This window comes from Suncus etruscus (genome assembly GCF_024139225.1).
Source record: "Suncus etruscus isolate mSunEtr1 chromosome X unlocalized genomic scaffold, mSunEtr1.pri.cur SUPER_X_unloc_8, whole genome shotgun sequence".
Taxonomy (NCBI): Eukaryota; Metazoa; Chordata; class Mammalia; order Eulipotyphla; family Soricidae; genus Suncus; species Suncus etruscus.
The window spans coordinates 20,600-35,220 of NW_026060328.1; the positions used below are offsets into that span (position 1 = coordinate 20,600).

The window sequence follows — 14,621 nt, forward strand, 5'->3', positions numbered from 1 at the left end:
GTTTAATAGAAGGCCTAAACCCAGAGGGTTGTCAAGAACAGAAGAAAAAAAATCTATTTGTAACGATACTTTCAGGTCAAGTGACAAAATCTGAAGTCACAGCAAGATACCTCCAGAATTCCAGGGCTCCAGAGAACATACGTCAGCACTCCCCTTCCCCACTCACTCCAGAACTCCTCAAGAGGAAAAATACACGAACTTGAGTGTGTTGGAGCACGGAGCTATGGGGTGTGGAGGAGCAGCCCTACTCTGGGACACTGAAGGGCAGGGTACTGACGACTTCCACGGACTCATTAACCATGTCATCATATACCCAGCACCGGTTGTTGCGGCACTCAGGCCCACACTTCGTGGAGTTGCACTTGGGGCAGGGGTAGAAGCAGCGCAGGCAGTTTGGATCCAGACAATCACACAGGTCTACGCCATTGCAGAGCAGCTTGCCACTCTCGTCATATTTCCTCTGGGGTCTGTAGAGAGAAAGGAAAAGATTTGCATGATGTGGTGTGCCAGGTTCAGAAGAGACTGGGAAGTTGCCACAGTGTTGACACTATGGAGCAGAGCTGACCCAGAGTACTGTAGAGCATTTGAGTGCAGGGATGTCCTGAGAAATCCAGCCAGGCTTGTCATCAAGTGCACTTCATACCCCAGTATGCTGGGCAATGTTTATACCCACAGAGGTTAATTAGACAATGTCTTACTCTGACACCTTCCCTAAAATCAAACAGAAATCTGGAAATGTGGCTGGCAGTACCTTGCACATGCAGATCCTAATTGGATCATGGTTCCCAAATATCAATACTGAGCCCCAGAAAAACCCTAAGCACTGTGCAGTGTAGTCCCAGTAATCCCCCAACACTGCAGGGCTCAAGTAGTACCTCATTCTTTGTTCCTAAAATTAAACCCAGATCGTGGTAAATAGCTAGAATTCCTGAGCACCAACCCACTCCTCCAAGAGTTGATTGCTGGGGTAGTACATAATAAATTATGCAATTTCTTTCATTCTTTAACAGAAGGAAGCCAGCCATGTTTCCCCAGGTGGCAGTGACATAAAACTCAACTAGCTCTTGAAAGAAAAGCAAACGGTAGCAAAAACTCATGGATAGAAATAAAACTCAGAGCTGATTGAACTCTGGGACACGTCCTTGGCCTTCCTAATGTCCTGTCATATGCACACACAGATATACCTACCCTACAACTACTTCTAGACAAATGGTATAGCTTCACGACTTTTGCACTACACTGCAGAGATTCCTAGCTGCTGAAAACTGCAGGTGTTACTGTTTTGTGAGTGTCAACTCTAGGGATACATCGGAGCCTGAGCAAGCAGCCCCCCCTTCCAAAGCCTCACTCCCCATCCCAGCATGCTTGTAAACTTCCAAAAGTCCTGGTAACCATAGCCATGAACAAACACATTTGCCATATTAGCCACTGGCCCAACTCCACAGATCCTCAAGTCCTGGACTGCAAAGACACCCCATAATTGTAAAATTATCACATTAGCTCAAGAAATAAAAGTCAGTGACAGAATGCTCAAAAAGAAATAAAAAACTTAGATTCTGGAGCTGCCCAGCGAGCAGGTGAGTGAGTAAGAAATGGCTGACCGGGGGAACTGCCAGGTAAAGTGCTGACTGACTCACTTGCAGAGTCCCCACCTGGCAGTGCTTCTTCTGAGGAAACTGAGGACCTGAAGGGAGCCCTGCTCTGTTCTTCTCTGTCTTTCCTGAACTCTGGAAGCTCTCCTCAGAGCCCTGGGAAGCGAACCCCAAAAAACTGTATTCTGAAGCTACCCAGCGAGTGGATCCCTGGGAAGTGAACCCCCAAAAACTGCATTCTGAAACTACCCAGCGAGCAGACCTCCTCAGAGCCCTGGGAAGTGAACCCCCCAAAAAACTGCATTCTGAAGCTACCCAGCAAGCAATCGAGCGACCCTGCGCTCTTTCTAAGAAAAGAACACCATTGCAACAAGAAGAAAAAAATCACACTAAGAACCGTGCTGGATCACAGAAGCAAGCATTTCTCTCCGGACTGTTGTCTCTGCTGCATGCAAAGGCCTAAGATTTAATCCTGTGTGAAGCTTCATCCACGGAAGACGCCCCTCCCTTAGAGGCAAGTCGGCCCATCCAGAAAGGGCGGAGCCAGAGGAGTGTGCTGCCTGCATCATATAGCCAATGAATACCACCACAACACGTAGAAAAAGCCACAAGTGTGACAATAGGGAAACAACACAGGCCAGCATCAGACATAGAGAATGAAGAAGACAATTCTGAGGACCAGAAAATGACCAACCAACTAATCAACCTCTCAGATAAGGACTTTAGACTAGCAATATGGAAGATGCTCAAAGAACTCAAAGAAACCATGGATTGAGTTGAACAGAACACTAATAAGAACCAAGAAACTATGAAGACAGAAATCACAAAACTCCAAACTGAAATAACATGTCAACTAACAGGTCTGAAAAAGTCAGTAAACAAAGTGAATGACAAAATGGATAAGCTCTGGGACAGGGTATCAGAAGCTGAGAATAGACTTGGTGCTGTGGAAGATGAGATACATAACAATTCCATACATCAGGAGAGGTTGGAAAAAAAACTTAAAGCAAATGAACAGACAATGGAAAAATTAGTCAAAGAATGGGAACAGATGAAGAGAGAAGTCTATGATAATATCAACAGAAACAACTTAAGAATCATTGGAGTCCCAGAAACCCAGGAAGAAAATTTCCAGGAAGAATCAACGGTCAAGAACATCATTAAAGAGAAACTTCCAGAGCTAAAGAACATATGTGATCAAATCCTGCATGCTCGAAGAGTACCAACCAAAAGAGACCCCAGAAAAACGACGCCAAGACACATCCTAGTCACAATGACAAATCCCACCGATAGAGACAGAATTCTGAAAACAGCAAGATCAAAAGGGGAAATTACATTCAAGCAAGCATCCTTGAGATTTACAGCAGACCTGTCACCAGAAACACTCAATGCCAGAGAGCAGTGGTGGGACATTGTGACAAGACTGAATGAAATAAATGCTTCACCTAAAATACTGTACCCCGCAAAACTCACTTTCCGCTTTGATGGAAGAATACATGGTTTCACAGACAAAGAAATAAACAACTTAGTAAACCTTCAGAGAATGCCATACTACCCCATTGTGAGATACAACAAGTTTCATACATTTTCTTTTAGTTTTTTTTTTTTAATAATTCCATTATTATTTAGTTGTACCAAACAATATTAAGTAAGTTATACTAAGCCAAGGAAGGGTCAGGCTTTGGGGAAATTGGGAAACTAATGACAATATTGAGGGAATGTTACACTTGCCATGGAATGGTGTTGGAATGTTAATTTCCAGAAATAACTGATTATAAGCAACCATGTGTCTAAATTTAAAAAAGAAAGAGGAAAGAAAATATGGGACAGAGAGGTGGTACAGCAAGCAGGGAGCTTGCCTTGCACATAGCTGACAAAGTCTCTATACCCAGTACCCCATATATTACCCCAAGCCCACCAGGAGTGATCTCTGAGCACAGACCCAAGAGTAAGCCCTGAACACTACAGAGTGTAGCCAAAAAATCAAAATAGAAACTAGCAAACAAAACCATCGCCTGATTTTAGTGATGGCTCATGCATTTGTTTCCCTATGCATATTCTACTTCTGCAATTTGCTTTCCTATTATAAATAAGAACTTGAGATCCATCATTGAGGCTGAATAGCTTCATAAAGCTATTCCCATATGACTCAATCATTCCCCTTCTGAGCCCTCACCTGTATAATATAAAAACACCAAGAGCTCAATGCACCCCCCTGGTTCACTGACTCAATACGTAAAATAGCCAAGAGCCAGAGAAAACCTAAGTGTTTATTAACTAATGAATGAATAAATAAATAACAAATAAAAGTAAATCCTATCCTTGGCAACAACATGAATGAACTTAAAAAATATTACCCTGAGTGCTGGAGTGATAGCATGAAGGTAGGGCATTTGCCTTGCATGCAGAAGGATGGGGTTCGAATCCCAGCATCCCATATGGTCCCTTGAGCCTGCTAGAAGCGATTTCAGAGCATAGAGACAAGAGTAAACCGAGTGCTGTCAGGTGTGACCCAAAAACCAAAAAGAAGGTAGGAAGGAAGGAAGGAAGGATGGAAGGAAGGAAGGAAAGAAGCAAGGATAGAAGGAAGGAAGGAAGGAAAGAAGGAAGGAAGGAAGAAAGATAAAAGACTATTACCCTGAGGCTAGAGAAATAGTACAGCAGATAAGGTGCCTGCCTTGCATGTGGCCAACCCAAGTTTGATCCACAGCATCTCATATGGTTTTCTGAGCATGCCAAGAGTGATTCCTGAGTACAGAGCCAAAAATAACTCTGAGAACCACTGAGTGTGGCCCAAACAAGACTAAACAAAAACTAAACAAAAAGTATTTTTCTTAGTAAAAATGACTCCACTGATAGGTGGAATATAAGGAAAACTAACAAATACAATAAATAAAAACAAAATTAGCTTTAAAAAATTGCCAGTTAAAGTTCAGTTGAGTGTGAGAACAGCAAGATCACAGCCTTGAGCAGTTGTCAAAGATTGGATTAACCTCCATTACATGAACCCAGACCTATCTGCCTGTCGACTGGGGCAGAGTTTGGGGAAAATAAATCCCCAGTTAGAGTTCAGCTCAGTGAGAGACCAGCAAGAGCACAGCCACTCTGCTTTGCTCCATGTCTGCACATTCTTCCAGTCGAGGAGCTGTACCACAATACTTAACAGCAGCACCATATATCAAAATTCACAGTGGGAAAACAGAACCCTACCACACCTTGTGACTGAAGATCCTAGTTCTGGAGACCCACCCAACACATGGCACCGACATACCGTCTCTGATCAGGATTTTAGAGAGAACTGTTCATCAAACTTAAAGATATGATGGAAGACACAGACCAGAAGACTCAAGAGGATAAGAGAGTAGAAATGAGAAAAATTTAAACAGAAATATCCGGACGTAAAAACAAGGTAGGTAGAATGAAAACCTCACTCTAAAGCCTCACCAGCAGAGTAACAGCCACTGAGGACAGAATCAGTGATATAAAAGATGAGCTGCATAACAGCTCTACACAATAGAAGACGATAAAAAAGTCCTCAAAGAAAGTAAACAGATGACGATAAACTCAATAGAAACAAGATAAGAATAATTGGTGTCCCAGAGACCCAGGAAGAAAACCCAGTTGAATAACCAACAGTCAAGGACAACATTGCTGAGAAATTCCAGAACTACAGAGTGTGTGCAATAGTATTCTGGATGCCTAAAGAGTACAAAGAAACAACCCAAGGCACATAGTAGTCACAATGATGAAAACCACAGATAGAGATAGAATACTAACATTAGTATGATGAAAAAAGGGAAATTATATACAAAGAGGCATACTCAAGATTTACAGCAGATTTATCACTGGCATCTCTCAAGACTTGAAGACACTGGTGAGATATAGAGACAAAACTCAATGAAATGGGGCCAGAGAGATAGCATGGAGGTAAGGCTTTTGCCTCTCATGCAGAAGGTCGGTGATTTAAATCCCGGCATCCCATATGGTCCCCTGAGCCTGCCAGGAGCGATTTCTGAGCATAGAGCCAGGAATACCTCCTGAGCATTGCCGGGTGTGACCCAAAAACACAAAACAAAACAAAACTCAATGAAATCAATGTTTCGCCAAAGATACTTCACCCAGGCAGACTTGAAATCAGGTTTGATAGAAGGATACAGAGCTTCATGAACAAACAACAGCTCAGAAACTTTACATACTCAAAACCAACTTTAAAATAAGAGCTGAAGGATCTACTCTGAGCCAAGGCAGACCAAACAAACACATCAAACTCCTACAATGGATAAGAAGACACTTAATCCCTTGACAAATATCCCTCTCAATGTCAATGGACAAGCAAACTATACCCTTAAAAATCTGGGGTGGCCATACTAAACTCAGGCAACACAGACTTTAAGCTTAAAAAGCTTTTAAGATATATAGATGGCCATTTCTTAATCAAGGGATATGTACTAAAGGAAATAACACTCCTAAACATATGCACCCAATAAGAGGTCAGCAAAATATTTAAAACAACCTCTGATAGATTTTAAAGAAACCATTAATAATAGCATAATAATAATGGGAGTCTCCAATACCTCCCTGTCACGCCTTTGATAAGCCAACCATGCTGAAACTCAACAAGGATATATGGGCTTTGAGAGAAGAAATGTACGAGAGTGGCTTGGTAGATATATGTAGAGGGCTCTTCAGCCACAAAAAGCTAAATATACATTCTTCTCCAATACACATGGGGCATCCTCTAAAATAGACCACATGCTGGGCCACAAAACATACCTCCATAAAATCAAGAGGATACAAATTGTATCAGATCTACATTCTGAGATTATCATGCACTAAAATGACAAGTAAATTATCAACAGACACAGAGAAGAAACTTAATACCTGAAAATTAAACAGCTCATTACTGTGGGTTAGAGATGAGATCAAAGAGGAAATCAAAAGATTCCTGGAAACAAATAAAAATGAAGACAGATTTAGCAGAATGTGTACAATACAGCAAAAAGCAAAAGATGAAAATGTATAGCATTTTGCAAGCATTCATCAGGAATAAAGAGCCTACATAATTAACTTATAAATCTATAATATTTATAACTTATAAATAAAACAGCTTAAAATTGTAAAATTATCAATAAAATGATCCAATTTAGGCAGACAGAAGAAAATAATGAACCTCAGAGCAGAAATTAATGAACATGAAACCCAAAACAATCCAGAAGAGCCTACATAATTAACTTATATATCTATAATCTATAATATATCTATAATGTTTATAACATAAATAAAACAGCTTAAAATTGTAGAATTATCAATAAAATGATCCAAATATAGGCACACAGAAGAAAATAATGAACCTCAGAGCAGAAATTAATGAACATGAAACCCAAAACAATCCAAAAGATCAATGAAAGCAAGAGTTGCTTCTTTGAAAAATAAGCCAGATAGCTAGGTAGATAAATAGACAAATAGATAAACCACTAGAAGAAACAGATAAACCACTAGCAGACTCAAAGAAAGAGATTAATAATCCAAATTATAAGAAGATTAATAATCCAAATCCACTAGCATATAGATAGATAGTTAAAGCACTAGCAGACTCACAAAGAAAGAGAAGGTTAATAATCCAAATTAGACATGAAAAGGGGGAGATGAAAGAGAATAAAAAGACGTTACCAAAAAATCCCATTCACAATTGTGCCTCAGAAGTCAAGTTGTACGGACACTACAGAAATATAACGGGTAATGGGAGATTACTTTGAGAAACTCTATACCAGAAAACAAGAGAACCTGGGAGAAATGTATACATTCTTGAACTCCTATAACTTTCTAAGGTTGAACCAAGGTGATCTGCATTTCTCAACGGACCTTTCAGTATTAAGGAAATTAAAATGGTAATCAAAAGTCCTCCCAAAAACAAAAACCCAGGCCCAGATAGATTCACTAACAAATTCTTTCAACCCTTCCAAGAAGACCTACTGCTTATTCTTTTCAGGCTTGCTCAGAAAACTGAAGAAACAGAAACCCTCCCAAATAGTTTTTATGAAGCTAACATCACCCTGATACCAAAAGCAGACAGAGATGCCACCAAAATAGAGAACTACACGCCAATATTCTTAATGAATGCAGATGCAAAGATCCTCAATGAAATCCTAGTAAATAGGATCCAACAGTTCATCAAAAAAGCCATACACCATGACCAAGTAGGGTTCATTTCAGAGACGCAAGAATGGTATAACATATACAAGTCAATTAATGTAATATACCATATCAATAAAAGGAAAAATAAAAACCATAGATCATATCAATAGATGTAGAGAAAGCATTTGATAATGTCCAACACTCACTAATGAAAAAAAAATACTCACAAAATGAGAATTAAAGGACCTTTTCTCAATATAGTCAAAGCCATTTAGTACAAGCCCATGGCAAATATTATACTCAATAGGGAAAAACTAAAAGCCTTCCCTCTATGGTATGGCAAAAGTCAAGGTTTCTCCCTCTGGCCACTTTTATTCAACATAGCAATTAGTCAAGCAAAAGATATCAAAGGCATCAAGATAGGAAAGGAAGAAGTCAAGTTCTCACTGTTTGGAAATGACATGATACTATATTTAGAAAATCCTGAAGACTCTACCAAAAAGCTTCTAGAAACAATATATGTGTTTAGTAAAGTGGTAATACTTCCCAAAGCACTGTACAGGTTTAATGCAATACCTCTAAAGATACCGATGACATTTTTGAAAGTGGGTAAAACACTCCTGAAATTCATGAGGAACAACAATCATCCACAAACACTAAAGCAATCCTTAGGAAAAAGAAGATGGGAGGCATAATTTTCCCCAACTTTAAGTCATATTATAAAACAATAGTAATGAAAACTGCATTCTATTGGAATAAAGACAGACCCTCAGATCAAAGGAACAGACTTGAGTATTCTGTGACTGACCATCACGTATACAGCCAAGTAATATTTGATAAAGGGAAACAAATACAAGATGGAGCAAGGAAAAAGCCTCTTCAACAAGTGGTGTTGACTTCAAAGAGTGGTGAGTACTGTTAGAGAAATAACTACAATAACAACTATCATGACAACAGTAGTGAGAGAGAAATAGAATGCCTGTCTCAACTTCAGGCAGGGAGTGTGGGAGGAAGGAGGTGGGGAGCATTGGTGGTGGGAAGGTTGCACTGGTGAATGGGGGTGTTCTTTTTTATGAGTGAAAACCAACTATAAAACAGGTTGCAATCATGGTGCTTAAATAAAGATATATATTAAAAAAGCACACAAGTGATGTTGGGAAAACCTTTCAATTACATGCAAAATGGTGAACTCAGACCTCTCTTTAACACCATGCATAAAGGAAAATCAAAATAGATTAAAGATCTTGATTTCAGACCTGAAAACAAATAAGGTACAAAGAGGAAACTTAGGCAAAAAAACTCTATGACACTGATTCAGGCATTTTCCAGGAAGAAACACCACTGACCCTTGTGGAAGCAGAGATAAACAAATGGGACTACATTAAACTGAGAAGCTTCTGCACTTCAAAGGAAACAATCAGTAGAATACAAGGGCGACCATGGAATGAGAAAATCTATTCACCAATACACATCTGATAAAAGGCAAATATCTAAGATATATAAGGCACAAGCAGAAATGAACAAGAGAAATACATCCAATGCCATCATAAAATGGGTAGAAGAAATGAACACACATTTCTTCAAAGAAGAAATATAGATCACCAAAAGGCACATAGAATTGCTCCAAATCACAATTCATCAGGGAGATGCAAAACAACAATGAGATATTATCTCACACCACAGGAAAGGCACAAATCACAAAGTGCTGCTGTGGATGTCGGGAGAAAGAAAACTCTCATTCTCTAATGTTAAAAATGCCATCTAGTCCAGTCTTTCTAGAAAGCAATATAAATATTCCTTAAAAAACTGAGTCTCCATCCTTGGTTGGAAACTCAGTTCAGTTTTTGAAGGAATATATATATTGATTTCTAGAAAGACTGGGCGATATGTAAGCTACTATAATTAAAATAAAAATCATATTAAAAATAAAATAAATAAAAAATAAAAAAAGAAAGAAAAACCAAGTTTCCAGTGGTATTTCTAGTGAGCAATACCACATCTAGGAACACAACATACTTGATTCTTTTCACTTTTTCACTATACAAATCAAGATCAATAAAGCTATTTATAAAATATTATAATAGTACTAAAAAGAAAAATTTATTGGGGGGTTGGGGTCCACATCTATGGTACTCAGTGATTCTTGAGCGTAGAGCCAGGATAAACTCCTGAGAACTGCCAGATGTGGCAAATAGGAAACAAAACAAAATCCCCCAAAAAACATTTTGGGCCTGAAATTGTTACAAAATGATATAAGAATGGAAGAACAAGATGAGGAAATGAGGAAACGGGGGATAGATTATTAAAAAAAAAGCAACCTCCTGATAGATCTTCATTTACATAAAGAATTCAATTTACCAAATAATCCAATTGGTCTATCCTAAAAATCCTCATAGCATACAAGCAAAACAGGTCACATTCTAGATGACAGACAATTAGCAAGTCCATGGTCTGTCATATGCGTATATGATAGCTTGTCATAATTATAACTGATTGGTATGTAATCAAGCAGAGATCAGAACAACAAAAGGGTGGAAATATGAAACCTGTTTAAACCCAGGTCATTAAATACAAAGGAAAATTGGAGGGGTGCAGAAGGGAGAGCCTGGGGCCAGAGATTGTTGACACCTGCTGCTGCTAATTTCCTGAAGAGTAGAGACGTCTCTGTTAAGAGCTGGAAAACAAAAAACTGAGGGCTAGAGAGATAGAATAGGTAGGAGTCAAGGTACTTGCATTGTAAACAGCCAAGTCAAGTTTGATCCCGGAATTCCATGGTTTCATGGGTCACTAGAGCAAACTGAAAGTCCTATAATGAATTAGGCCCTGCAAATCAATAGGTATGGCCCCTACCCCATAATCTCCAGACCCCGACTTAAAAAAATGAAGAGCTCCAACAATGATGCTATCTAGGAGTACAGATTTGTTACATTACATTATCTCTTAAACTTGCTTACTTCCAGATGCATGGGGTGATATTGTGCTTTCAAGACTTCTTTTGTTGTTGTTATTGGGCCACATCCAATGGTGCTCAGGGTGGCTCTGCACTCAGAAATTGCCCTGGCAGGCTCGGGGGACCATATGGGATGCTGGGGATTGAACCACCCGGGGCTTTCTGGGTCATCCACGTGCAAGGCAAATGCCCTACCACTGTGCTATGACTCCGGCCCTGAAGAACATATTTTTAAAACTCAAAAGCAGTGACCTTTTGTTTCATCAAGAAGAACTCAAACATTTGTGGATCATATAAACCCACAAACAAATAAATAAATCATAGTCTTACTTGTTTTTCTCAGGAAAACTTTGACATCTGTGCTTTCTTTCTCAGTTTTCTGGGTACAGGATTAAAGTCGGTCATCTTCGGTCCAGGGTTTTCAAATGACAGGCTTTTTAACTGCTGCTCAATTTGCTGTTATGAAACAAATATAATGTATTCATAGCAGAAACTAGATTTTCTTTTATATTACACTGTACCGTTATGATTATTACTGTACATTGTAGTTTTTTTCTATCAGGTTTACCTCAGTGATAAGAAAGCAGACATTTTACCTACAAAAAATGTTCAATCTGATTTTCAATGGCCACAAAAAATACTTTGCAAAGGAAGCCTTTGTTTCTTACTTAAGAAATATAGTGCGAAAATAATCAAGTAGGATATATATCTTTATAGAACTGTAAAAGAAATATGACAAGGTAATATGTAGTTGTTAGCTAAAAAAACTTTAAAAGACTTTGCATGCAGAATGTTCTAGTTTGATTCCAAGTATGACAGGATCCCTAGACGACCATCACGAGAGACCCTGAGCACAGAGTTGGTTGCAGACCACAAATACTGCTGGATGTGGCCCCAAATCAAAAGCCAGGTAAACAGTGATGTAGATTCTTCAGCCCAAACACTTCCTTTCAGAGCTGAGGATCATCAATCTAAAATTTTTTGAACGTAGAAAACATATGCTTAAGGCAGAAAGTCTCCCTTTCAAGATCTGTAAAGGGAAATAATCTGAGTGGCCCCCAATACACAGGCCAATTTCCATAGAAAATTCTATATCCCAAATCATAAGAAAGTTCTCCTTTATTTTATCTTGTATATGTATATACCTATGATGGATTTGAGGGTTTGATGTCAACCCTAGCAGTGCTCAGGGAGCACTCCTGGCAGAGCTTGGGAGACTATCTATGGAGCCAGTGATTGAACCAGAGTCAATCATATGTAAGGCAAGTGACTCATACCCTGTGCTAGTTCTCCAGATTCAGCTCTATGTTTTATTATTAGGGAAAAAAGAGGACTTTCCAGATATACAAGTCTGGGAAGCTCTACTAGGGGAGCAATGGGCATTTGTCTTGTTTTCTTGTAGTTTTTGTTGTTGTGCCCTTATTCTGCTGGAGAGGGAGACTTTTAGCATTGCAAGCTTTTCTTTATAGTTTGCTTGGTTAACTAAAAGCAGTTGAAGAGATATAGTTACAGTACAGATATTGGGTGTTTTGCTTTGCATGCAGGACCTGAGCACTAACAACACCACCAAGACCAAAACAAATCATTGAAACCAGGCATTTCTGTGGGTTTGTTCACCCAACCATCATGGAGAAATATAGCTCCTTTCTGTGAGGTTCAGACCTAGGAACCTGCCTACCTATACTTGAGCATCACGTATATGCCCAAATTGGCAACTCCTCACATTCCACGGTATCAAAAATTATATATGTCATACCGATTGCTTCTGCCTGATTTGATAGGTTTTCTCAGCAGAATTCTCATCTGTTTCATTCTCTTGCAGGGAGCTCTGTTGATCCAATGGTTCACTCTGTTGATCTGACAGTTCACTCTGTTGATGTGATGGCTCACTCATTTTTTGGATCACTAGAAAAATAAAGAAAAAGTGAGGCTGTAATAATATCCATTCCTAGTAATGCAATCCTGTTATGTCCTTACATCTCACCTAATTTCCAAGTAAGTTTTCCTGGACTGGAGAGAAATGTTAAAGGGCTTGGAGGACACATGCTTTATTTGCAAGAGGCCTGGGATCGATGCTCAGCAACACACAGCTCCTCACTCCTATGTCCTGAGCAGACGAGCAAACCATTTACACTGTTTTTGGGTTTGCTTTTGTTGTTTTTTCTTGGAGGGTATACAGAGCTCAGGATTTACTCTGAGCTAGCTTTTATCAAGAATCACACCTGGTGATGCTCAAGTAACTATCCCTTAATCCTATTTGAAGCCAAGATGCCATGGCTCAGCTGCTTAAGAGGACTAGGAGCTTTCCCCTTTCAATAGCTCCTTTAAAGAAAATCAAGACCGATGCATCTTATACCACTCAATCACATTGTGAAACTATATCTATGACCTAGTCCAGCTGTCACTTCCTCAGAGATCTGCTCCCACCCCCACAACTGCCTCCAAAAGTTCCCATCTCCTCACCCACATTTTTTAACAAATGTCTAATACAAGCTGTGCTTAGTAGAAGTCATTTGTGTTCCACAAAATCCCATTGCAAAAATACCCATTATTGAGCCAGGGAGATAGCTAAAGACTGGAACACATCATTTACATGTAGGCTCCCCAGTACCATGGTGCCCAGGAATTCCAGCGTGCTGCTGCATATGACTCCCAACAAAAATTGTAATAATTAAAGTACTTGCCTTGCAGACAGCAACCCTAGTTTAGATCCTAAGCACTACATATGGTCTCGACACTCATCAAGCATGAGTTCTGAGCACAGAGCCAGGATTAATCCCTGAGCATAGTCACATTGGCCTCAAAACCAAAAATTAAAAATATAACCAAATTCACATAACTTTACTCCAAAATGTTTTATTGCTACACAGGGTGCCATGTGTGCATGTATGTATGTATTTGACGAAGAGAAGAAACACAGATGCTAAGTACACAGTCATGGCTGCTTGTGAGCCTGTCAAAAGGACAGAGGAGATGCTCACACCCCACACTCTCCTCATTCCCTCTATTACTCTGTCCAACCTACAGACCTCAGTGTCAATCAGAGCAACTTGAGTGTTGCTTTCCTGAGTTAGTGAGCAAGCTCAGCTGGCATTACCACACTCCAAACTCACAGAACCCCAGGTCTGCCCACAGCTCCTTGGGCTAGCATACCCTGACATGGACTGCTGGCCTTCCTCTAGACCCCTAATTCCCAAATTCTTAACAATCCCAACACTGGTTCTTCCTTCTAATTTATCAGAAGAATCTCTTCCAAAATGGTAGCAGGAGGGAGAGGAAGAAGACTATTCCTGTGACCAGTTTCCTTAACCTTACCATCTGTTTCCACAGCCTTATAGTAGATTCTTCCTAACTCTCTCCTGACCTCCCTTTTCATAGGGGCATTTGTTTCTCACAACTGACACTGGAACCTCTTTTTCCTGTCCCACAAAAAAAGCGGACGTTTTCCAGGCCTCCTGTCAGATTTACCTTGGAATGGTCTTTGCAGGGATTAGGAGCCATCTTGTTGAAATACAATCAGCCAGAAAGACAATGTTGGCCCCTCTTTGCCAGTCTTCCTGAGAGGATTCAAGAACACTTACTAATTGATGGGTGCCAATTAAGAAAAAAAGGTGGCCTAATTATTTGAATAAAACAGTTTCCATTGCAGGAAGAACTCCAGGTATCCACTCCACACCCCACATCCCATCCTGTCCTCTTGAGCTTCAATTGAGTTGAGCTGAAACTAAACCCTTCCGACCTCCTCCATTTGTGTAGTTTTCCCCATACTATCCTTGCTAGGTCCCCCACTTCCATGAAGTAGTATCAGTTCAGCCAAACCTATTCTTAGAGAATGCTTCCTAAAATGTCTGAAAATAAAAATCACACTGAGAGATTTTAAAAATTAGAGCTTCTCCACATTCCATATCTTCTGGTGCTCTCATTCTCTACAGAGAATCTTGGGT

At 39.7% G+C, this 14,621-nt stretch overlaps 1 protein-coding gene across 1 annotated transcript; it reads right to left on the reverse strand.

Annotated features, from left to right (window-relative positions):
* Nucleotides 1-244: 244 nt before the first annotated feature.
* Nucleotides 245-14,178, reverse strand: LOC126000666 (ARL14 effector protein-like). Its single transcript, XM_049767839.1, has 4 exons — nt 14,073-14,178; nt 12,434-12,582; nt 11,022-11,133; nt 245-492 (listed from the first exon to the last, which is right to left on the reverse strand). Exons 1-4 carry the CDS (start codon nt 14,176-14,178, stop codon nt 245-247), a joined length of 615 nt encoding a protein of 204 aa, XP_049623796.1.
* Nucleotides 14,179-14,621: the final 443 nt, after the last annotated feature.